A 25,059-nucleotide genomic window follows, 5' to 3' on the forward strand; every position below is an offset into this window, starting at 1 on the left:
CCCCCCCCAATAAATATTATAATTACGGCCTTGTGCTGCCTCATCCCTTCACCCAAGAGTGGAGCGAGCGTGAGGGTTTGTACGACGATCGCCGCGCTATATTCTTGGTTATTTCGGTAAAGTCACGTAGTAGGGAAATAATAAAATATTAAAAATATAAAACAATTTATTGTTTTATATTAAAAATATAAAACAATTTATGCTATTATTATTAAATAATAAAAATATAAAATATTTTTTTTATATTTTATGAAATAATAATAGAAATATGAAATAATGTTTTATATAAAAATATAAAACAATTTATGTTATTACTATTAAATAATAAAAATATAAAAGAAAAATGTTTTATATTTTATTATTAAATAATAAAAATATAAAAGAAAATGTTTTATATAAAAATATAAAACAATACATTTTGTACATTTTTATTATTTTATTATTTCCCTACTACGTGACTTTACCGAAAGAACCAAGAATATGAACCCCTGCAGTCACGAAAGCTTTAAATCAAAGTTTAATATCTCCGCGCTCTCTGCAAGTTTTATTGTCACGGTGCTCTGCTGTTGTCATCACAGGGGGGCGCTGCGTAGCGTCAATTACAGCACATTCACACATCGCGTTTGCTTGTAATCATACGCACACTTACACACGAGTTTTTAGAATCATGTAGGCTACGTAACTACGTTATTTTGAATGCTTAAATAAACATATTAAATATTTAATATGCTTTTCTGGACATTTTATAGCTTTAAATACTCGATTTATTTACGTCAATAATGATAATACAGCCTTTTAACATATCATAACTACTTTTGATTTAAGTCACACTTACAAACGAGTTTTGAGAATAACCTAAGCTATAGAACTATGTTGCTATAAATTTTAACAATTGCAGCTTAAATCCAAAATACATTATTCAAGATTTACCTCAGAATGCTACAGAGTTGTGTTACATTCTTAATCACGTAACTCTATCTGGACAAGTTGTAACCTTACACCACTGTTCCCTACCTCATAGCACAGTAAATGTAATCAGCACAGTGACTTTACTTCACGTGCCTGTACGCAAGAAGTAAAACTTTTACCTCAGCCCGTGTCTCACCGCCTCGCTGCTTAGCAACATCACTGCCGCCAATCTGATGTTGGTTTCCCGCCAAAATCAGGGGTCAGAGGGCAGGTGGGCGGGGCCTGAGGGCAGATGAGCGGGGCGGGTGGGGCCTGAGGGGGGTGGGCGGGGTCTGGGGCAGGTGAGCGGGGCCTGAGGGAGGGGGGCGTGTCCTGCGTGGGTCAGCGTTGAGCTCTGATGAAGCCACCTTTGGGTGTGGATGCAGGTCACAGTGTCATGATGGACCGCCTTGCTCCTCGGGAATGCAACGTGAACGTTCGTTGCGATCACAGATCGCGGACGGTCGTCCAACATCTCTCAATGGAGCAACCAAACACAGCCACGGATTATTCTCTCTCTCGTGCGCGTATGTGTCACCAGGGGCCGTCCATAAATGACGTCACGCGATTTTGGACGATTTTTGACCACCCTCCCCTCGTCACACGGCGTCACGAAAAGTCAGACCCCCCCTTTCAAATATGACGTCACGAAGCTCTGCCCCTCCCCCCCAAACCATATTTCCATTTTGAAAATAAAACATGCTTCAAATCGCTTTAACCACTTGTCATTGTAGTGCGTATTTAATGTGGCGCTGCACTCTGATGTTGTAGGAGTGTTGTTATAACAATCACTGTTGTTATAATAATTCTATATTTAAAGTTGGAATTTTGATGTGACGTCACATTTCTCACCCCCCCCTCGACCCAAACCATCACAAATGTCTAACCCCCCCCCTAGTTGCGTGACATCATTTATGGACGGCCCCCAATGGGGGCGGGAGCAGGCAGGAGACGTGATCAGGAAGCGGCGCCCGCAACACCAAAACAGAAGTCGCCAAAATAAGAAGTAAAACAAATGATAGTGGTGGACTGCAAGAAGAAGGGGAAGAGAGACGGAGAGCGAGGTAGGGGAGGGGAAGGCAGAGCTTTGTGACGTCATATTTGAGGGAGAGTTGGAGTTTTTTTGACGCCGTATGACGAGTGGGGGGGGGGGGTCAGAAATCGTCCAAAATCGCGTGACGTCATTTATGGACGGCCCCTTGGGCGTCCTCACAGCAGCCTGGCTGCCAGCGGTTCCTCGCGGTGCCGCACCATCGCCGGCACCTCGTGGCTTCCTCTCCGCTCTTGACGATCAGCGCTGCTCCCCTCCCGCATCTCTTGCCTGCCCCCCACGCCCACCACGCGTCCTCTTGGTGGCCCGGCTGCCAGCGGTCACCTGCTGGCGAGGAATTCGCACGGCGCCGTGCGAATTCCTCGCCATCCCACGTGGCCGGATGGGAGGTCGAGCTCCTGCCCCTGGGGGAGTCTTCACCGTGTCAGCATGCCGGGCATGGAGGGAAGATTCGTGTCCGTGGGCCTGGCTGCAACTGCGCTGCTGCACTGCACAGACGTTGTGGACGTCTGTTGACTGCGGTGGCCCCCTTCTCTCTCCTGGCTCCAGCCCATCACGCACCCCCCGTTGTCTTCTCAATACAACGATGCCTCATGATTTTTTCAGCCCCCCAAGTTTTCTGTCACCCCCCCCCCCCCCAGCTACGACCAGGCCTATCAAAACCCCTCTTTATCCATCCCTCTTTTTTATTGTCATCAAAAGTACATCAGCACTTTACAATAACCCAATTCTTCATTTACTTCATCAAGCTATGTACGATTTTAGAATTGCTGTAAAACACCTTCGTAAAGATGTAATATGAATCTCATTAAGATTAGATAAGAACCGTGATTGGACCAGCCAAACATCCCCCAACTATGTCGATGGAGAGCCCCTTGAATATGTGGAGTATTTCCCTGTTGACGAAACTCCTTATGTTATCCATCATGCTGTATGTGAGCGTATGCCAGCGTTATTGTTAAGTGCATTGATGCATCGTGGGTTACGTTTGTCTCCTTTTTGCGCAGGAGATCTACTGTAAGGAAGAAGTGACAGATGTGTCCAGGTGTAGAGCCATTGTAGCCGTTGTAGACGGCCTGATTTAGACTTGCCGCGGGTGGCAAACAAACACAATGGGCGTGGCTACGTCGGTACGCGGAGCAGGTGCTCGCAGCGACGTCCTCGCCGTACGCTGGGATCCCCCACAGCCCCTCCCCTCGGGGGGAGATGGCTATTTAAGGCGGTGAGCCGAAGGGCTCTGGGTCTAGTGTTAAGCTGTAACCAGTGAAGAAAGAAGACCAGCTAGACCGGCCCTGGAATTCCCTGGGATCGCTGTCCTTTTAAGGACCGACCAGGCAAGCCAGCGGCGTGGCCCCCAGAGCCCAGAACCGACGCTTTTCTAAGAGCGGGGTCTGGGTATTCGGGGTGCCGTAACCTAGGTGTAAGCTAGCTGTGAGCTAGGCTGTTGTGTTCCGTAGCTAGACGGGTGAAGGGGCCGATACCCCTTCAGTTACTGTAAGCTTCCGAGTTACGTGCTGGTGTTAATAAATAAGCGTGTGCCTCCAACTACGTGTCAAGTCTCCCTGGAACCAAACTACATAGGTATATTACCGTCAGCTGTGCCGCTTAAATTAACTACAAATCGGCGTTTCCTGGTTCTATCGCAGTATTGTATCCTCAAGGTAACGTGTTATTCATAATAAATGTTTCAGTGCTAAGGACAATGCTGATGATTATGGACACGGATTGAATGATAGAATTTGGAAAATTACAAAACGGATTGTCTCACATTTTCTTAATCCAAGTCCACATCTTAGAGACGAGTTGTGCAACCAAATCACTCGAAATTGTGTGACTTAGTCACCTGCAACTGCTTTGTCAAAATCTGTGCACAACAAAACAAGTCTCAGTGACTACAATGTATGCCCCCTTATCTGGTTACCACAACCCCCCACCTGCATCTCAATTGTAACTTTATCACAATTCGGAACTGTGCAGCACGTGATGATGCGATACATTGCTATGATTCGCTAAGGAGATCGATGCTTGAAAGTAGTCTCGTTACATTGTGAGCAACCTGTTGCAGAGACGTCCACGTAGAAGCGATTAAGTTGCATACACCCGAGTTGCCAAGTTGCACGCAAATGATTGCTTGGGTGTAAGACGAACTTAACTTACGTCAAGTTGTGTTTTTCACAGAGCACATTTCGTATCGATTTGAACAGTTGGCTACGTACGGTGTGAAACAAGTTCAACATACGTACGTGAATTATTGATCCCGTATCCTAACCACAATGTCATACGCTGTCCATGTACAGCCTTTTTGTCAATCCACTGTTTGATGAGGGCCGCCGCACGCTGTGCAGGTCGTGGGGGTTATTTGACCACGCTTAAGGGTACACAATAGTCGTGTGGTATGGGTACGGATTTGAGGAATTACCTCTGTGCTTAAAGATTGGAACAGTGATGCAAAGTTGTGACAATTAGCATTTTTTCTTTTTACAGTCCAACGTCGCATATCCGACTCGCTGGGGACTGACTCATTGGTGGCTATGTGAAAAAGTCGGAAGTTATGTGAACGTTTTTAGAAACTGGAAGTTGCATTTTTATGGACAAATAGGTTACTCGGCACCAATGAAGTGCAAACTTTTGAATGTGGGGAAATGTTTTATTGTACTTCAGAGATAAGCAGCTGTATGCTAGATTAAGAATATGTGACTGCGTGCGATAAGGTAAGATTTACAATCACCTTCAGAATGTGATCGTTGCACCCTGCACAGTTACTGCTGAACTGGATGTGGGCAGTTTTGTTAGGGCGGACATTGTGAGAATAATTATAGACCAATCTTTATTCTTTCACAATTATAACAATATTCGAAAAAAATACTTAAAGCACGAATAGACGGCGACCTGAAACTCACAATCTCCCGCACAATAAAGAGTCTGGTTTCCATGAGGATGACTGTGCCACCACAGCTATGATGGATAATTATTTTTTCTTCAGTAACCTACATAAAGGCCACTACTTCTGTGCACTATTCATTGTTACTGTTGACCATGATATTCTACTCACACGACGCAGTCAACTTACATTTTCAGACAGTATAATAAAGGTACCTCTCAGACCATTCTCAAAAGGTACAGCATGGTAAAATCTCGTCCAAATATATTAAAATAACAAATTGCGTTCCACAAGGTTGGTGGCTATTGTGACGCTTCATACAGATCAGCTACTAATGTAACACTGAATAGACTAAACCCCATTTGTCATTCTGATCTCCGATTTTTATTGTATGTACCATACATGACCCACAAATTTGAACTGGACTTAAAATCCCAGCTTACGTCACTTGATGCAAGTCGAAATCTACATTGGGCCCTGTTCATCCGTAAAATCCTTGTTGGGAAATCTGTGCTATATTTAGCTAAATCATGAAGCCCGCTGTCAAACCCAAGAAACCTAATACATCCACTTAATTGCCTGTTAATTATCCCATCAACGCAAATTGAAATAGGTGACAAAGCCTTTGCCGTTGCAGCACCAACGTCTTGGAAAAACCTTGTTTCATTCCTTAACATCATACATCTTCCTTCAATAAACGTCCTGAAGCAGAATAATCGAGCTGGCTTCAGCCACATTTGCAAATGTGATTGGAACTTTGATCCATATCCATGTATCGATAGTTCAATATTCATGTTTAATTTTATTGAGAGACTGTGTGCTGTCTTGGTGTGAAGAGGGACTTTTTATGATTCCTGACTTGCCCACGTTTGCATTTAGTGTCTAAACATCCATAGCAATTAATATCCGATTGTAATTTGTTAGTTAGAAATCGGAGGTGCGGGGTGAGGACAACCAAGCAAACACAAACATCAGTTATAAATAAACTAGTTTTCAATGTACGTCAGATCCAGACGCCGATATCTCTGTTCTTTCAGAATGCTTGTCTGAAGAAAAAATTGACTGCAGCTAAACCCGGGCAAGACAGAGTATTATAATCCAGAGCAGGTCTCTACCACCTCCGAATAATCCGATAATTGTGCCCATTCCTCTACCCCAGACCTCTAAACATCAGTTAATTAGACGATTCGCTGGTAATCACAACCATCCTCAAAATACTGATTGTAATTAGTGGCAAAACGACTCATTTATATTTACGTGATCTAACCCAAAAATACCTCTTATAGAAAATATTGGTCGCGAAAGTCTTCGTGTTAAACTGCTTTTCATGTAATTTATTTTATTGACTATATTTACTACTTGAATTGGTGGACGTGTTTTGGCGCGATTGCAATTTACCTTGCTCAGTCGGAGTTAGCCGCCGAGATAATGACGGATTTTTTTTTCACACTTTCATTGAACGCCCTGTATTTTTTATTTTATTTCAAATATGTAACACTTAATATTTGACGCGTTTACGAAGTCTAACGAGCTCAAATATTCTACACATATTCATCTCGCGTGACAATTCAATATTCTATTCAAATAACTGATCCAGTTTCTTTAAATGGCCTCTTCGAACTTTTTTATTTAATTTTATCATAAAAATTCATATAAAAGAAATAGCAACACAAATCTAACCAGAAAACTATAGACAGACATATAAGCAGACAGATATCACAAAGATACATACATTACATTTCGATATTTTGCTAGGTTATTTAATTTAGTGTGTCTCGCGTTCTCCTAATTTTCAAGCTTGCGTACCATACCACGCGTCGTCCTATTCATTGACATGCACATTTTTTCTCTAACCCCTCCCTCCTCCGCCCCCGCCCCCTCTCTTTATTTAAGGCCTCGTCACAGAGACGTTCTCTCTCTGTGTGCCGATGTGTGTTCTCTCTCTATGTATCTTTGTGATATCTGTCTGCTTATATGTCTGTCTATAGTTTTCTGGTTAGATTTTTGTTGCTATTTCTTTTATACCTGATGCTGATTGCTTGTGTTGCAATCAAAACGTCGTAGTATGCTATTATTTAATTTATTATTTTATCTTTATGCGTGACTTCACCGAAAGAACCAAATAGCAATGCGCATGCTTTCATTTATTGTAGGGTCAAGGGTTGACATAGGCAAGCCATCATTGCCATCTCTACAGCGTCATAAAACAGGTACAAATGTGTTGTAAGTCGTCAGTGGTTGTTAAAGATGGCCTCTGCCATGGGAATGTGGGATTTCCACTGGTGGAAATGAGCACCGCACAATGCCTGTAGGAGCATAGAGAACTTGTCAATCCACTGCTGGTTGTGGAGGCCATTTGACATACTTCACCCCGCCTGGTCAGTGTGGATTGGTAAAGGCGGGCAGCATAGATGTGTAGTACAACTGCATATAAACACAACGTGGCCCAACAGCAAGGGACTGTCCAGGCTGAGTTCTGCTTGGCTTTCAGGGTCCCACCAGATCGGCCACATCTTCAAGTCCGGGTGATTTATTTATAGGCGTTGAGGGTTATAGTGTTGCTGTTTTTAATATCTCGCGCCTGCATATTTGGCGTTTGCATGTTCTCCCCCTGTAAATCTGATATTAACTTTGCATATGCATCAATAGAGAGACGATTTCTCCTCTTATTTATTTGCTAGACTTCAACATTACATAAGCTTACTATATGCAAATGACCAGATTCTACGGAGTAGTCTTATTTAAGCTAATGACAATGAGACTAAAACGGGAAAAAATATATAATGTGCACGTTGCCAACCAATTCATTTCCTTTCATTTTTAAATACCTCTTTAAATGTTAATTTAAAACAAAAATGCATCGAGAATTTTTTTTGTTTGGTCCCTTTGGCCTCAGCCCAAAATTGCAGGTATTCTAAGTGTTTGGGAATTTGCTAAACAGAGACATTTCATCCCACTTGAGACGGTTTCATTGCTGCTTTAACAGTGAACTTTGTTGCTCGATAATTAGCTAAACATTTACTTCATCCGAGGTTTTATTGAATTCCTCACTTCCATTAAATATAGAAGCAATTACGAATTGTGAAGTCAGTACCACATGAAGTGTATTTTCTTTTTATATTTGAATTTCAAATTAATTTTGGCAGGATAATTACGCTCCCTTAAGTGTTTAAATAGCTAAACTCATAGAGTTGAATGAAACAATGACAAATGTCACCAAAATGAGGTGAGAAATTCTGCGGAAGTAGAAAACAAATACTTTTAATTCATTTTGAGACGATTTAAATGCTGCTTTAAAAGTAAATATCGTTGCTGGACGTAGCTAAAACTTTACTTTATCCAAAGTGTGATTGAATTCCTCCATTAAATTACAATATTTAAGCAATTACAAATTGAGAAGTGCGTATTACAAGAAGTGCTAACATATTCGAAACATGTAATTTCAATTAAATTTCAGCACAAGCATTACTCTCCCAGAAGCATTTAAATAGCTCAAATCATATAGCTTCGTTAATTTTACGGACATTTTTAAGCAAAATAACGTGAGAGATTCTGGAAAAGTAGAAAATTCCGGAGATTGCTGAAAAACGTATTTCCATCAACAGATCACAAGAGATTTAGTTTCGTTTTCAACAGCCAACTGTAAGTTTCAATGCTGACGGTGAGAAATTTATATCAACATCAAGTGATAAGCCCTAAAACACATCTATGCTGCCAAACGTTAAATTGCCATTTATTCTAGAATCAAGATGGGTAAAAAGCAAGAAACGCCAAGTCAGCGACAGAAGGCTTGATCAACAAAAGCAGTCCAATGAAAAGAGAAAGGAAGCTTAAACATCATCGCAAAAAGACAAACAGGTAAAAAAGCGTGCAGCTTACCATGCCAAAAAAGCTTCGGAACTACCGAAGCATCGAGAAAATAAATTAGAAGCCATACGATCACACGTCAAGCCATGGGATTGCAGAAAAAACTCCAGAACAGAGTGTCCAAAGATTAGCATAACAAAGAGAACGTCAAACATCACTGATTGCACAGGAAGGACCTGAAGAGCGTCGTTGCCATCTAGAAGAATATTCACAGCACCATGCCACGCAAAGAACAAATGAGTCGGTAATCTGAGTCCAAAAATTGTAAACACAATGACAGCGCAGACTCATTGCAGCCGCGGATATTGGATCATTTGATTGACAAATCAACGTGCTTACTGACAAGGTTCACGAGGTACGTCAGAATCAGTGATATCCTAGCCAAGTGAGTCATTGAGGCTGAATTCTGCGCAAATTCCCGACTAATTTCCATTGCAGCTTTCACAAAAGTCAAGTCTGTTGTTGTGTGATCGATACAGACGCCCTCTGAATAGCAACTATCAGCTTCCCCCAGCGAAATCCTATTGGAACAATCTAGATCAGGGGCAAGTCCTCGATAAATTGCTGTTCTATCCCAAGTTGAACAGCGCATCATATCCCGCATTATTCCGCTAATCAAAATCATCAAAATTTGTTGCATTTTATGGGCAGTATTGATTCAAACGCCAGGCCATCCTGTTCGCTCAAGACTCTTCCAAGTAAGTGAGCGTTTACTGAACATGCTGCTGCCATCTCCAGAAGTGGCCGTAAATGTTCTTGTCAAAGACGAGGTGGAAAATCTTTACATCGCCAGTTCTCGATTTCGACAGAACGTGTAAATAGGATCCTGAACTGGCTCATCAACAAATATCCACGCTACAGAGATGTCCAGCACATTACCGATGATACCAATCTGCAGCAAAACGCAATTGTGCGACAAGAGAGAGCGGAACAAGAAGAACTGTTTGAACTTGATGCTTACTTCAGGCTCAATTATCATTCCCGACTGATTCGTACTTCATGGAACCAAGCTAATGCTGGTTTCTTGAATAATTCCTCAGCTGGAACACAATGAAACGCCATGGCACTCTCATCAATTGTTGAGTCCCGCTTGTTTCCATCATCGATGTGGAGCAATAACATCTACAACCAAGTGCTGATTGAAGGAAACAATTTTTACTAAATAATTAGAATGCTGGTCGCTATGCCCAACATCAACATACCAGAGTTCAGCTTCCTGGACGTAAAAAAACTTCGATGTCATCCAGATCGACGTCATCATGTTCTACGACTCGTTCTCAATAGTGCATGATAATGCTCCATCAACTTTCATGAATCTGGATGACAAACGGAACATTCCTGAAATTGGCTTCAAGTTGCTGAACGGTTTGAAACAGCTGTTCAATCATCATGGTGCTGGAATTTTGATAGCAAACTGGAAATGCTATGCGGTGATCCAGAATGGTGACAAATATCATTTCTGTGATTCACATTCTTGTGGAGCAAAGGGAACAACATCAGCGAACAGACCAGAATAAATCAATTTAATCTCCTGAATAAAAGTGAGTGGTTTACTTTCGATATTAGTTTAAATTTCTTTATGCAAGCCACCCACTTGATTAAAATTTAATCAATTCTGGGGTCAAAATAATTTATTTTCTACGTTTGAATGCAAATAAAAGTGTGTGCATTGAAAAACGAGTTTTTTTTCCCTAATTTCATTTTTGTTGTTTTCCGTCCCCTGAACCGTGCCCGTTCTGTTGGAATATGTGCTGATGCCTACTTCATTGTGTGGTGAGTCTATGGGTCTCTGCATGGTGAGTCTATGGGGTCTCTCTGATGAGTCTATGGATTTCAGTGTTGTGAGTCTACGGGTCTCTATGTGAGTCTATGGGTTTCTGCACGGTGATTATATGGGGTCACTCCGATGAGTCGATGGGTGTCTATGTGAGTCTGTGTCTCTGTATGGTGAGTCTATGGGTGTCAATGTGAGTCTATGGGTCTCTGTATGGTGAGTCTATGGGTGTCTATGTGAGTCTATGGGTCTTTCTGTGAAACTATGAAAGTGTCAATGCATGGGCTCGTTAACGTGCACCGTGTAGCAGATGGTGTTTTCAGGTGTTGGTGGGTTGTGGTCATTGTAGTAATTCATCGCTTTGTTACAATGTCGCTTTGTTATGAAACGGTTTATGGGCAGCTCCACGAGGAGTTTATTTCTTTAGCCAGTTGAGAGTGAGATGGTGAGTGAATGTTTGAAATGGAGCACGAGCGAATTATTAGGTGAGTGAGTGGGTGGGTGAGGTGATTTGAAGGTGAGGTATGTGAGGGTGAGGTGAGTTGAGATGGTGGGGATGAGGTGAATTGAGATGAAGTGAGTTGAATTGAGGTGAGATGAGGTGTGTGACAATGATGTGACATGAGATGAGTTTACAAGAGGTTATTTGAGATTAGGTGAGTTGACATGAGGTTAGATGAGATGGACTTTGTCCAGCAACCCCTGGCGCTGAGACGTCGGCACTTACCAGGGGGCGTCTTGTGACATGCATATGTTAGCGAGTGGGATTGTGCATGAGAGTGTGATATGGTGGTTGAGTGAGTGCGTGGGTAAGTGAATGAGTGAGTGGGTGAATAAGTTATTAAGATCCTGAGTGAGAGAATGAGTGAGCAAATGACTCAGATGGTGGGTGTCTGCATGATTTAATTAATGCGTGAATGAGTAAGTGGGTGAATTAGTTCCTGAGATTGTAGGTGGTTGAGTGAGATAGTGGTGAGTGATAAGTGAGTTGGTGGGTGAGTGAATGAGTGAATGAAGGGGTAATTGAGTGACAGAGATGGCGAGAGGGTGAAATAGTGAGATGGTAGGAAAAGTGAGTGAGATGAAGAGTGAGTGAATGACGAAGTGAATGGATGAGTGGGTGAGATGATGAGTAAATGAGTTGAGGACAGGGTGCGATGGTGTAGTTTGAGTCCCTGTCTCTATGCCTCTTTCTCCCCGTACTCAATCCCGTTATCGATCCTTATTCCTCTTTGGACCCTCTACTGGATAAAGATCTCCTGTACATTGAACAGCACTGCCCATAGACCCAACACTGCCCATAGACTCAATGCTGCCCAAAGACTCAACACTGCCCAAAGACTCAACACTGTTCATAGACTCTACACTGACCCTGTACATGAAGCAGCCTCACTTATTACCCTCTTTCTTTCTCTATAGTAAAGCCTGACCTCTTCTTCATTACCCTATCTCCTTGTCACGGATACAATATAACGTGGTTCACAGTGGTGTTCAATGATGGTACAGTCGTCTGACTCGACTGGTTTCCGGTCCATTTGAAACTGAAATTATTTGGATGTGGCTAGGGGCCGGGTGGCCAAAACCCATTGGCACCTTCCAGTATACAAGGAGGTTGACTGTTAGAGCCGCACCAGCAAAAGAAGCAGCACCAGCGGGAGAAGCAGCAGCCACAGTGGAGGAGGCAGCGGCACCAGTGGGAGCAGCAGCAGCACCAGCAGCAGTGAGCTGAGCGTGCAAGGCAGCTCCCCCTGAGGTGGGAGCAAAGACCCACAGCCTGGTGTGAAGATCAGAAGGGAGAAGGCAGGGCTCAAGATCCAGCCCACTGTAGGCCTCTTGGACTGATGCCTACAACCGCCGTGCTGGTTTCCCGGTCCCGTGGATTGAATACGTGGTACGGTTATTCAGGGATGTTCGCAGACTGTCTACATTACATGTGGACATTAGAGTTGGTTTTGGTGATGTGTGTGAAATGGTGAAATGCATAACGACCACCACTAATGAGATTGTGCGTGTGTGTGTATGTTGGGATTACACAGGGTCATAGGTGTGAGTGGGTTTAGATAGACCCGTGTGTCTGTGTTGAATTGTGTGTTCTGTGGGTGTGGGGCCGTGTTGGTGGGCCTTCACACATCTCACTCTACTGTCTGTAACCTGGCCTAAGCACAGAAGTAAATGTGATGCCGCCGCCACGAAGCCGTTCGGCAGGCGCCCCATCCCCGACCTCGCCACCACCAAGCGATGGAGCCAACCCCTCGTCCCCCTCACCTCACCTCACATGAACACACCCGCACGCATTCCCCCCCCCCCCCCCCCCCATAGAGCTCCGAGGGGAGGTCACCGGGCCGACCGGTTTTAATCCGAGAAACCCTTATCGGGATTAACTTTCACGGTTTCCGGCGACCAGGGAATTGGACGACCTCCCCCGACGCTACTTCGCACCGCGGCGCTGCGACCGGCCTTAAGATGGTATGGTCGCGGCAAAGGGAATTCGGCCACCGCGGTTGAAACGCATTCCCCCACACGCAGGCAGAGGAGGGACGGGGCGGCATAGTTTAGCGTGCCAAAGCGGGCTCGAGTGCGTAGGTGCCATTGGTAAGGAAGTTAAAGGATAGGGCTGGAATTGCAAATAATCAGAGAGGCGACTCGGGCGCATAGTGCGCAATTGATGGGGCAGGTGGTGGAGACATGCGGAGGCTCCGCGCTTAACTTCCACAGCAGGCCATTGTGATGGACGCCGCTGCATAATGTGCATGACCAAGGCGCCATGCATGAGAAAGGGATTAATTAGAATTAACGCCGCACACACAGCGCATCTGATTAGCATAGAAGGGCGCCCGGAACCGACACACGCGCGCTGACGGGCGCGCGTCCATTGTTAAAGAAAAACTGGGAGGGGGGCCACCACCACGCTCGGAGCCGCATCCCTTTGATGTAGGAAGGATAAGAAGGGGGCGTAAAGGGGAGATCTCTCTCTTACTCCAGCACCAGGCGACAAGACGCTCTCCAGCCCAGCGACCCGGACGTCCGTGAGACGCATCGAGGTACGCTGCGAGCGCTGGATCAACGGACCGCCGTGGGCACCTAACAGTGAGTAAGAAGGTGAATTAGGATCATAGCCGATAAATAGGGAATAGGTCCAGGGGTAGTAGAATAGGCCAGCCTCGTCGATTCATACTGACTCAACAACCATTCCCAGGTAGCAAACAATAAATCATCAATAGCTGATCGTGTCCCCGTGTGATCTCGCTGAGAAGTGGGAACGCGTGTGGTGCTGTGTACACAGTGGCTCGCCACGTGGGAGCGCTGTGTAGAGCGGCGCACGAGTGGGTGTCGCGTGTGTGCAGGTGTGTGCGCTCGTAGCGTGGGGGAAGGGGTCGGTGCGTCCACAGGTACCCGCTCCGTCTATCGCCGCAGGGACTCGCATGGTGTGAGGGCAGCGTAATTCGCTCTCCAACCCCTGACCCCCGTTTAGAGCGCGTGATTGGTGGAGAGACAACGCAGCGTTTACAGGTGAACGAGAGTGGGCGGCGAGCTATGCCTCTCACAATAGCTCGCGGAGGGACGGACCAGGGAGGGGAGCCGTCGGGCGATGAGCCCAGCGACGGCAGCAGCTGCTCGCAGAGTAGCGAGGGGTCGACAAACGGCGGAGCCACAGCCATCGGCATGAAGCAAGGAGGGACCTCGGAGACCAGCGGCCCCAACATAAACTTGCTTCATCGCTTAAAAGCCTGGTCCATGGATGCCATTGCTTATTCCGCATTGTGGAGCCGATCGGCCTGAAAAATAGGTCACCATGGTGGAGGTAATCATGTAGTGACGCTAGAGTTGTTTACCCACCGTCACATTCTTCCTCTTCTTCTTGGTTCTTTCGGTAGTCACGTAGAAGGGAAGTAATAAAATAATAAAAATACAACATAATAAAACAATTCTCACGACGTTTCGGCCACAACGCAAGCAGCCGTCCTCAGGCGAAGAATGAGACATTATCAATCTAGGAGCTTATATAGGTGTAGCGAGGAGGAGCGCCTTAACAAAAGAATGTGCATATGAAGAGGAATTTAGCATACCAATGGGCAATGCGTAGGAGGGGGGCGGAGGGGTTTCAAAGTCCCATTATGCCCATGCATTATGCAGGATCAACAGCACCACGGGGGGGCGCAAGGAACAGCGTTAATAAAGGAAAGGAATGTTAATGATATGTAGCTGCATTTACCAAACAACCACGTAGAAAACCAAAGTAAAAACTACATAAAAAACTAAAATATAAACTGATACTTACTATACTCTACAATAAGCTGAGTTACTAACAACAAATAATAAATTACAATTCTACGTCGTAAGAAGTATATAATATACTTCCATCTAAACTTTATTCTCTTAGCATATACAGTACTATATACTGCCATAGATAAACCCAACATTGAATTATATACTGTATTGCTGTAAACCACCCTATACTTTATACATTTTAATATAACACTATGTATTATTCAACTCACCCTAATGTGTATCGAAATGGTTTATTACGTCCTTCCAATGATTGCTAAGCCTGAATCCATCTTCTCGGTTAAAATTGTCTCTGTGTTTGTATATGTGGATCGCCTCATGAACGAATCTCTCATGATAGCCAGATGGCTTGCAGAGAACCTCCGTCTTGGAGAAGTCAATGTCATGTGAGCCCACTGAGTTGTAACAGTGGTCTGCCACGGCTGAGGTGTTTGTCCTACCGTGTTTTAGATCAGCTTTATGTTCACGAATGCGGTCTGAGACGTGTCGTTTGGTTTCCCCAATGTAACTGCTACCACAGAGGCAACCTAGTTTATTGTAGAGTATAGTAAGTATCAGTTTATATTTTAGTTTTTTATGTAGTTTTTACTTTGGTTTTCTACGTGGTTGTTTGGTAAATGCAGCTACATATCATTAACATTCCTTTCCTTTATTAACGCTGTTCCTTGCGCCCCCCCCGTGGTGCTGTTGATCCTGCATAATGCATGGGCATAATGGGACTTTGAAACCCCTCCGCCCCCCTCCTACGCATTGCCCATTGGTATGCTAAATTCCTCTTCATATGCACATTATTTTGTTAAGGCGCTCCTCCTCGCTACACCTATATAAGCTCCTAGCTTGATAATGTCTCATTCTTTGCCTGAGGACGGCTGCTTGCGTTGTGGCCGAAACGTCGTGAGAATAGTTTTATTATGTTTTCTTTTTATTATTTTATTACTTCCCTTCTACGTGACTTTACCAAAAGAACAAAGAAGATGAATCCCTGCAGTCACGAAAGCTTTAAATCGAAATTCTTCCTCTTCCCTCCCCCTACGCTTTCATAATCTCTAAGGATCCCCTATCGCAGTCACCCATTCCTCAGCCTCTAACACGTCCCTGCCATCCATACTGTATGGTGTATCCTTTCTTTTTAACTATGTTAAGCACATTGAGAAAAGGTGTGCTCTGAATATAAAATAAGTTGTTGAGATGAGCACCGCTGTTGACAGACGCAGCGAGGCTCGCCGAGGCAGCACTCAAGCCACCACTCGACTAGTGGATGGCGACGCCACTGCCCTAGAGGTCGCCATCTTTTTATAACGTATATGTCACTTTCAGCAAAGGGAAATCTGCGTAAATTGTCGTTCAACAAGTAAAGCCTCAATGAGTCACTTTTCAAATATTGTTTTGGGACGTTCAGCCAATTCCTCTTCAAATGTGCGAGAAACCCAATCACAACCCTGCAGCAGTTATTTTCGTTTCAGACTGTTGAGGACACCTGCAGTGCCCATGGAGGCCACCTGCTTTGAGTGGCGAGTCCCTGGCGGTGCACCGAGCCAGGCTCATTATTTGTGGCCAATGTTTTGGACAAACTTCATGAACCCTGTGGACCTCTTTGAGACTGAACTTAAGAAGAGTGGAACTTAGGCTGGAGGGACATTTTCAACTGCAACTCCGACGTCTTTTTTGGACTGTCTGGAAAGGACGCGCCAGGATTTGTTGGTGCTCAACTGTTCTGATATTCGTGTCTTTAAGGGTCACGATTATTTGGAGCTTGATAGGTGAGTTCAACTTTGTTATGGGAAAACTTACGTTATCTCTGCGTGACGGTGGGGCTCGTGAGTTTGTAATTGGAGGGTAGCTGTTGATTGTCCAACCTTCACAGAAGTGTGTTGAGAATGAGATGAGTTGACACAAGGTGAGTTGACAATAGGTTAGTTGAGATGAGGTACATTGAGATAAGGTGAGCTGAGTCTTTATTTAGCTACTTCTGGCACCGAGACGTCTCTGCCTGGTCAAAAGTCAACACATTCCAGGGCGCGCCTCATGATATGCAAATCAAACTAAAAGAGTTTGTACTTTAACCTGCCTCACATTTACGTGGCTTGTTCCTAGTTTAGTGCCTCAGATGTCGCCAGAGACTGTCTGAGCTACAGCCAGAGACTGCGTGAGCTATTGCTAGATACTGCCGGAGCTACAGCCATTGACTGTCTGTGCTACAGCCAGCCTGCCTGAGTTACAGCCAGAGACTGCCTGTACAACAGCCAGCGCCTATCTCTGAGTGGAGCCCCAGGATCATGGCGAGTGCGGCTCCCAGTGGTAGCGAGGCTCCAGGGGAGTTGACCTGCCCCATCTGTCTGGACGCCTTCAGCTGCCCCTGCACGCTCAGCTGCGGCCACTCGTTCTGCCTCGAGTGCGTGGAGGGCGCCTGGGATGTGGCCAAGTTCTTCTCCTGCCCACAGTGTCGAGTGACTTTCCCTCAGAGGCCCCAGCTGAGCAAGAACTTCACACTCGCCAACCTGGTGGAGCAGCGCAGTGCTGCAGATAAAATGGCCACCGCGGTCTTGTGTGACTTCTGCAACGATGGCACGACCGCTGCCTCGAAGACCTGCCTCAGGTGTGATATGTCCTACTGTGTGACTCATGTAAAGCCTCATCAGGAGAACCCGAAGTTAAGGAGCCACATTCTTGTGGATCCAGACACGAATCCTGAGATCCGCAAATGCAAGCCGCACAGAAAGAGGATCAAGTTTTACTGCCGACAGGACGAGAGCTTGATCTGCACAACCTGCATCATCGCAGGAGACCACAAGGGCCATGATGTGGCTATGCTGGAGGATGAGCACAAGACACGGGAGGTGAGGTGGTCTGCGTGTGTGAGCGGGAGCTCCTCCTGCATGAAGTCATCATGTCCCAGTACAAACTGAACAATGATATCCAAATAAATATTATATCATTCCTCTCTCAGCTTCCCATTGTTTTTTCAAATTTTAACAACCTTTATTTAATATAAAGTATGCTGAGGTTGTCATAGTGCAGAAATAATACTAAAACATGTTATTATCAATCCTGTTATCTGACAAATTTATAAATGTGCTCTTAGTATATTTTATAAAACTGAAGGACTATAATGCATACAATAATTTCTCGAAATGAGGTGAGTGCATAGACTGTGGTTTGTATACAAAAAAGTGGTTTGTGGAATGGAGGAGCATTCCCCAAAATGTAAACGAAATGTAAAACGACTGGGACTGCGTGAGCCACAGTGCTCACCGCTTAGTAGCCTCGTGCCGGTCTGTCCCAGTTTAGTGCCGCACTCTACAGCAGCTACCGGGTCACTGGAAGTGGCGTTCCAGAAATGTTGCTTGATTTTGACGGACCAAGTAATTCGTGACTGCATTTATATTTTCATTAATATTCTCTCTACCGAATTTCTCTGACGCTCAACAGTCAAATAGCAGCAGTTCCTTGTGCCATGTAAAACTTAACTAAAACTTTTTTTTATTTCACCAAGTGAAGCTCAGTGAGCTATGTAGCTCTTTTTCACAGGCAAACCTGGCCACAAATTACAGCTCAACAATGTGGCTTATCAGGTCTAAATGTATAGCAGCCAAATGCTCTAAACGCACTTTCCAAAACGTGGACATAAAAACTGGAGGGCCCAGAGAAAGATCCATGCGACCATGGAGAGAGACATGCAAACTGCATAAACAGGCATCAGGCACGGGTTCGAACCCACGTCCTCCTGTATTGCAGGCAAGGCAGATAACATCTCGCCGCTGATTTGCCCTGTCCAGCAACTACTCAGATAGCCCCGCCCACCACTCCAGTAGCCCCGCCCACCACTCGGGTAACTCCCGCGCATTACTCGGGTAGCCCAGACCACTTCTCCTGTAGCCCCGTCCACTGCTCAGGTAGCCCCACCCACTACTCAGGTAGCCCCACTCACTACTCAGGTAGCCCCACACACTGCTCAAGTAGCTCCGCCCACTGCTCAGGTCGCTCCACTCACTGCTCAGGCAGCCCTACCCACACTTAGGTAGACCTGCGCACGTTTGAGCTCTTCGTGAAATCAGTTCCCTGCAGCGCTTGATCCCCCAGCCTCCATCACTGCACCGGGGCTACTGCCCCCATCACTCTGGAGGGGTCTGTGTGGAGTGGGGGTGAGAGGGGACGATCAGAGAGTGAGTGGAGTCTCCCCCGGTGACGTCTCTCACAGAAACAAGTGGGAGAGGAGACGCGGGCGGTGGAGGAGAAGAGGAGGGAGGTGGAGGAGTCCGTGAGGCAGATGGAGGCCGCTCGCAAAGACGTGCAGGTACCGTGTCTGGGCCGGACTCGGTGACCCCATGACTCCACCCTGAGTAGGGTTTGTGATGGAGGACAACTCTATTCATTCACGTGGACTTCCATTGGCTCTAAACACATTGTGGGACTAAAGACATAACGGTTAATGCGCCTCAATAATCAGGACGAGCAACGAGGTGGTTCTCATCTCCACTGAGAAGCTCAATCAGTGGTGGAAATTCCACATTCCAATATCTCCATACAACTTACCACTTCAATGTCTGTAATCTATATTGGTCAGATGAGGTGGTAAGTACCTCTTATCTAGTACTCTGGTGGAAAAGTTGGTGGATCACACCGATGTGAAACCAATTAGACGTTAGAGTAGCCAGGTGCCAGTATAGAAACTGGTTTCATGATCCCCTCTCTTCATCCATACATATGTAATGCGATCGTAAATGGGGTTGTTGCTGGCCTCTGGTCCAATCACGCGGCCCGGGGCATTGGGGGGTGGAGCCTGGTCTGCGGGGCGTGTGGGAGGGGCCACCGTTCACCTCGGCTCCAATGGGAGGCGAGGTGAATGGGGGCGGAGCCATCGGGGTAGTATGGGAAGGCCGGATATGACGATCCGGCAGGCGGGAGTCAGGGTAACGTGGGGGGAATGGATATAAGTGGGAGCCCAGAAGAGATCGGGGCAGTCGGGGAAGTTAAGAGGCTGAGCCATGTTGGTTGGTGAGGAAAAGATCCGCGCCATCGGCCACGTGGCGAAGGACCTCAGCACGCCGTCGGCCAGCGGTGTGCGGAGTGCGAGAATAGAGGAGCTAACAGAGGGGCGTGCGTGGCACGCGAGAGAGAGCGTGCGTGGCACGCGAGAGGGAAAGTGTGTGGGGCGCGCGCGAGACGACACTGGTCCGTGAGGAGGCCAGTGGGGTGCGGAGAAAAACCTGAATAAAAGACAAACGGAGACCAGCAGTGCCTGACGGAGTCTTTTATTACACATATGTGGGTTTCTCTCACATGCAGAATATTCATTTGAAGAGGAATTGGCCTAACTTCAAAATTCCTTATGGCTCAAATTGCTGAAGGCAAATTCCAGATTTATCTTCACTTCATTCGAAGGCAAACAAAGCATCGTCCTGATAGCCTTGCGCAATGAGAATGGCACAGACTCTAAATGTACTCCTGATGATATTTGATTATTTCAATGCTTCATTGCCTCCGAATCGTGTTGTACTGACAATGCACAGCAGCACTATCAGAGGAAGAAGGAGGGCTCAGTGCTGCAGACTCTGGACACCTGAATGTCATTTCACAAAGGACCAGACATTTAATAAACAGAGGTGGCATTTATTTCTCTTTGCAGGGATCCATGACAGATAAAAAGGCCACAATCTCGGTCAGATTCGCCCACGCGAGAGCAACGTTGGATGCAGAGGAGAAGGCGGCTTTAGAGCAACTGGAGCAGAAAGGGCGCAAACTGTTGTCCCAGATCGAGAAGACGATCGCTCACTACCAGGGGGTGATCAGCGAGCTCCAGGCAGCAGCCACTCACCTGCAGGTCCTAGCGCAGGAGAGGGACTCGCTCGCATTCCTGCAGGTGAGCGATGCGTCTCCAGTGTCACAACTGGCACAAAGCCCTCTTACCAGTAGCAGGAGAGGGAGGCTCCTGAATGAGAGCTCGCATCTCCTGGGCTTGAGAACACAGCTTCACTCTTGGACTCGCATCGCAGCTCCAGTGGCTAATATTTGGAAGGCCAGCTTATATTTTCTCAGTTAAATTAATTCTCTCTCTCGTCCTTTAACAGATTCCCATTAAGTTTGTTTCATTGTGAATATAAACTAAATGTTAATGGAATTTCACTTTTTAAATCAACCATACAACAACAATGTACACGGTATTCATGATTATCATCAGCCATAATCTATCCACTTATTGAGGAAGGCCTCCCCAAGCCATTGCCACATGTCATGATGCCGCGATGCAACAATCCACCAGCGCCTGCTCACGACCCGATGTAATCTCTCCTTCTTACTTCGTGTACCTCCACTTGGATGCGCTACCTTTATTGCTCATATCAGGGATGTTAAAATAAATAGGTCTCATACACTTATTAATGATATCATTGTGTCTTGGATATCACTTCTACAAGATCTGCACCATGTGCATTGGTAACTCCAGAAACTTCTAGTCCTACATTCCTCTCAACACAGATCAATATCAACCGGTCTCACTCTGAAATATTTGCCCTGCAAATTAGTGTTGGTCCTCATGGGGGTGGCGAGATGTTAACTACCTCGCCTGGTATACCGAAGGTCCGGGATTTAATCCCAACCCTGACGTCCTTATATATTTGGAGTTTAAATGTCTCCCTCCATGGTCGCATGGATTTTTCTCCGGGTCCTCCAGTTTTTCCCTCCACATTTGAAAACGTGCGTTTAGAGTATTGGGCTGCTAGAAATTTCCACGACATGAACAACTTCGTTGAGCTATCATTTGTGGCCAGGTCGCTTCTGAAAAAGAGCTATATAGCTCCGTGGGCCTTACCTGTGTAATTAAAGACTCCGTCAGGCACTGCTGGTCTCCGTTGGTCTTTTATTCAAGTTCTTTCTCTGCACCCCGCTGGTCTCCTCCACTCACCAGCGTCGTCTCGCGCGCGTCCCGCACGTGCTCCCTCCTCAGCTCCTCCACTCTTCCTCACACCCCGCTGGTCCTGACAAGGGACCAGCGTCTCCTCTCGCGTGCCGCGCACGCTCCTCTCGTGTGCCGCGCACGCTCCTTCGTTAGCTCCTCCTCGCGCGCGCCCCGCATGCGCTCTCCCGTCAGTTACTCTGCTCCTCCCCGCTCCGCACACCGCTGGCCAACGGTGTGCCGAAGCCCCATCAGCCACGTGGCTGATGGCGCGGCGGCCACCCAACGTGGTCCCGCTTCTTCACTCCAACAACTGACCCCTATCCCTTCCAGGCTCCCACCTATATCTTCTTTCCCATGTGACCCTGACTCCTCCCCTTCCGGATCGTCAGATCCGGCCTTCCCATACTGCCCTGCTGGCTCCACCTCCATTCACTTCGCTTCCCATTGGAGCCGAGGTGAACGGCGGCCCCTCCCACACGCCCCCCATACCGGGCTCCGCCCCCCAATACCCCGGGCTGTGTGATTGGGCCAGAGCCCAGCAGCGACCCCATTTACGCTCGCATTACACCTGGAAAATAAATTGTAGTTTATTGTTAACTATGAATCGGTCTCACTCTGAAATATTCGCCCCATAAGTCAGTGTTTTCCACCCACGATGTTCCAGTGGGAACTCCACTGATCACAATGGATTGGAGGTAGAGTCACAGTAACGCATCTCTTTCTCCCACAGGGGCACCTGGAGGAGACGTGCAGGTAAAAGACGACTTTCACTCACGACTCGACACATGACAACATGGGACTGAGTGTGGGGTGCGGGCAGTGAGACATTGGCTGTGTGTGGGGATGCTGTCTGTGGTGATGGTTTGTGTGGCTATGGTGTTTGTGGTGATGGTTTGTGTGGTGATAATGTGCGTGATGATGCTGTGTGTGGTGATGGTGTGTGTGGTGATGCTGTATGTGATGATGCTATGTGTGGTGATAGTAATGCTATGAGGTGATGCTGTGTGATGATGCTGTGATGCGTGTCTATGTGATGGAGTTGTGATGGTCCTGTGAGTGACGATGCTCTGCGTGAGACAGTAGCCATGTCTGTTTTGCTTTCACAGGGCAGGGAGGGTTACAGCAGATCCACCCTCATGTCCTAGCCAAGAGGACATTGCCTCGCTTAAAGGCACCGAGGAAACTGTGGCCAAATTCCTGTGTGAGTTATTCAGTGTGAAACATGGGTGATGGGGCCATCTTCACAATAAATGATCACCATGTGTGTGTGCACGAGGTCGACTCAGCTTCAAATGCTTACCTAGTTTTGTATGTAAACATCACCACTAGAGAGACAAAGGTGGCCAGGCGTAGTGCTGGCCACCAAGTCCCTCATGTGCTGTGCCAGCTTTCAAAGGTTTTGGTTTTCCCCGACAGTCTGTTAAGGCAACACGGAGAATATTTATCTTCGTTTACATCATGGAACTTGATGCGGTGTTTGAACAAAATCGCCACTAGAGAGACAAAGGTGGTCGGGCGTGGTGCTGGCCATCCACCGCCTCGTGTGCCGTGCTGGTCTTCATAGACGCTCGCTAACAGCACTTGCCCCAATGGTCTGTTGAGGCTAAACAGGGGATCTTTGTCTTTGTTCACATCCCATTCCAGGACACTACTGAACAACACCATGATACTCAGTGTGGTGTTCTTGCGTAAATAATCAGCATGAGTCAGGGGTAATTGTGATGTTGAAATGCAGTGCATGCCTGTGAATGTGTATGGGTGGGGGGAGCGGTAGCATAGTGGTTAGCACACTGCACTACGAACCCAGTTACCTGGGTTTAATTACCCACCATGGCTAATATCAGTTGCAGGTGATATCTTATCCAGTCCAGGGCCTCTACTGGGCAGTTTCAACCTCAAATGAGTTCCTGATGCTGGTAATAGTCATAATGATGGTGATAGTGGTCGTGATGAGGATAGTGGTACATTGGCCAGTCATCTCAGTCGACCCATGGCACCTGGGTCTGCTCCATGACCTCCTGCCAGTGGGCGTTCTACACTTCACGTGGCCTCAACGTGCACATAGCCTGGCACAGGCCCCGTGGTGATGTCACCGCCACTTAGTGGCGAATGGCTGTTGTTGTTGTTGGTAATGATGCTAATGTTGGTGATAATGTGAGTGATGGGGACGGTGATGGCATTGGTGAATGATGGTGTTGGTCGTGGTGATGGTCATAATGGTGACATTGGTGATAATATAGGTGGTGATGGTTGTGATGGTTTTGCTGATGGCGCTGATAGAAGTAGTGATGATGATATTGGTTACGGTGATAATGGTAGTGATGGTCGTGACAATGGTTTTGATGGTCGTTATGATGGTTACAATGATGCTGGTTGCGTTGGTGATGGTGATGAAGATGGTGATGAGTTGGGGTGATGGGGATAGTGGTGATGGTCGATGTGATGGTAGTGATGGTGGTGATGATTGTTTGTGAAGGTGCTCGTGGTGGTGATCGTTGTGATGTTGTTGATGGCGATAGTGATGTTGTTGATGTTCATAGTTTTGATGATGGTGGTGATGGTGATGTTTATGTTGTTGTCATTGATGATATTGATGGCAAGAATGGTTGGTGATGGTGATGTTTGTGATGTTTTAGGTGATGGTAAAGATAATGGTTGGTGATGGTGATGTTGATGGTGGTGATGGTGGATGATGGTGATGACGGTGTTCTGTAGTGATGTTGTCATCGCTGTTGTCACAGACGGACGCTCACCGACTCTCGACACAAACTCAGCTCATAACCAACTCCAGATCTCCTCGGATCTCAGGACGATGACGCGGACCCGTGACTCCCAGGGTCGCCCCGATCATCCACACCGGTTTGATTACTGGTCACAAGCCCTGTGCTCTGTGAGCTTCTCGTCGGGCCACCACTACTGGGAGGTGGACGTGGGGGACGCGAGGTGGTGGCGGGTTGGAGTCGCGTACGGGACGATCCCACGGAAAGGGAGTGGTGGTGCTGCACCGTTGCTGGGAGGGAGCGACGCGTCCTGGTGTTTAGAGAAATATGACGACAACTTCTCAGTGTTTCATGGTGGAGTGAAGACTGCACTGTCGGTGAGGGGGGCCCCCTACCCCTGCAGAATCAGGCTTCAGCTGCACTGGGAGGAAGGGCTCCTGGCGTTTTACCGCGCCGACTCCATGGAGGTGATCCACGAGGTTCGGCAAATATTCTTGCAGCCTCTCTACCCTGGGATGTGTGTGTGGTGTTTGAATGAACCATTGAAGATCATGGATCTGAGTCGTGCATCCTGAGGATGGGGAGAGACAAAAACCCAAAAAACAGAGGAGAGGGGGGATGTTGAGGAGAGTGTGA

The 25,059-nt window shown here is 46.6% G+C and overlaps 1 protein-coding gene and 1 pseudogene across 1 annotated transcript; both read left to right on the top strand.

The window, feature by feature from the left end:
• Window positions 1-25,059, top strand: part of LOC144952664 (E3 ubiquitin-protein ligase TRIM62-like) — a 262,485-nt pseudogene that overhangs the window by 30,443 nt on the left and 206,983 nt on the right.
• On the top strand, window positions 17,085-24,998 carry LOC144952652 (E3 ubiquitin/ISG15 ligase TRIM25-like). Its single transcript, XM_078883128.1, has 6 exons — window positions 17,085-17,645; window positions 19,007-19,102; window positions 20,435-20,668; window positions 22,434-22,456; window positions 22,810-22,904; window positions 24,445-24,998. Exons 1-6 carry the CDS (start codon window positions 17,085-17,087, stop codon window positions 24,996-24,998), a joined length of 1,563 nt encoding a protein of 520 aa, XP_078739254.1.

Source organism: Lampetra fluviatilis, chromosome 69 (genome assembly GCF_964198595.1).
Source record: "Lampetra fluviatilis chromosome 69, kcLamFluv1.1, whole genome shotgun sequence".
Lineage (NCBI taxonomy): Eukaryota > Metazoa > Chordata > Hyperoartia > Petromyzontiformes > Petromyzontidae > Lampetra > Lampetra fluviatilis.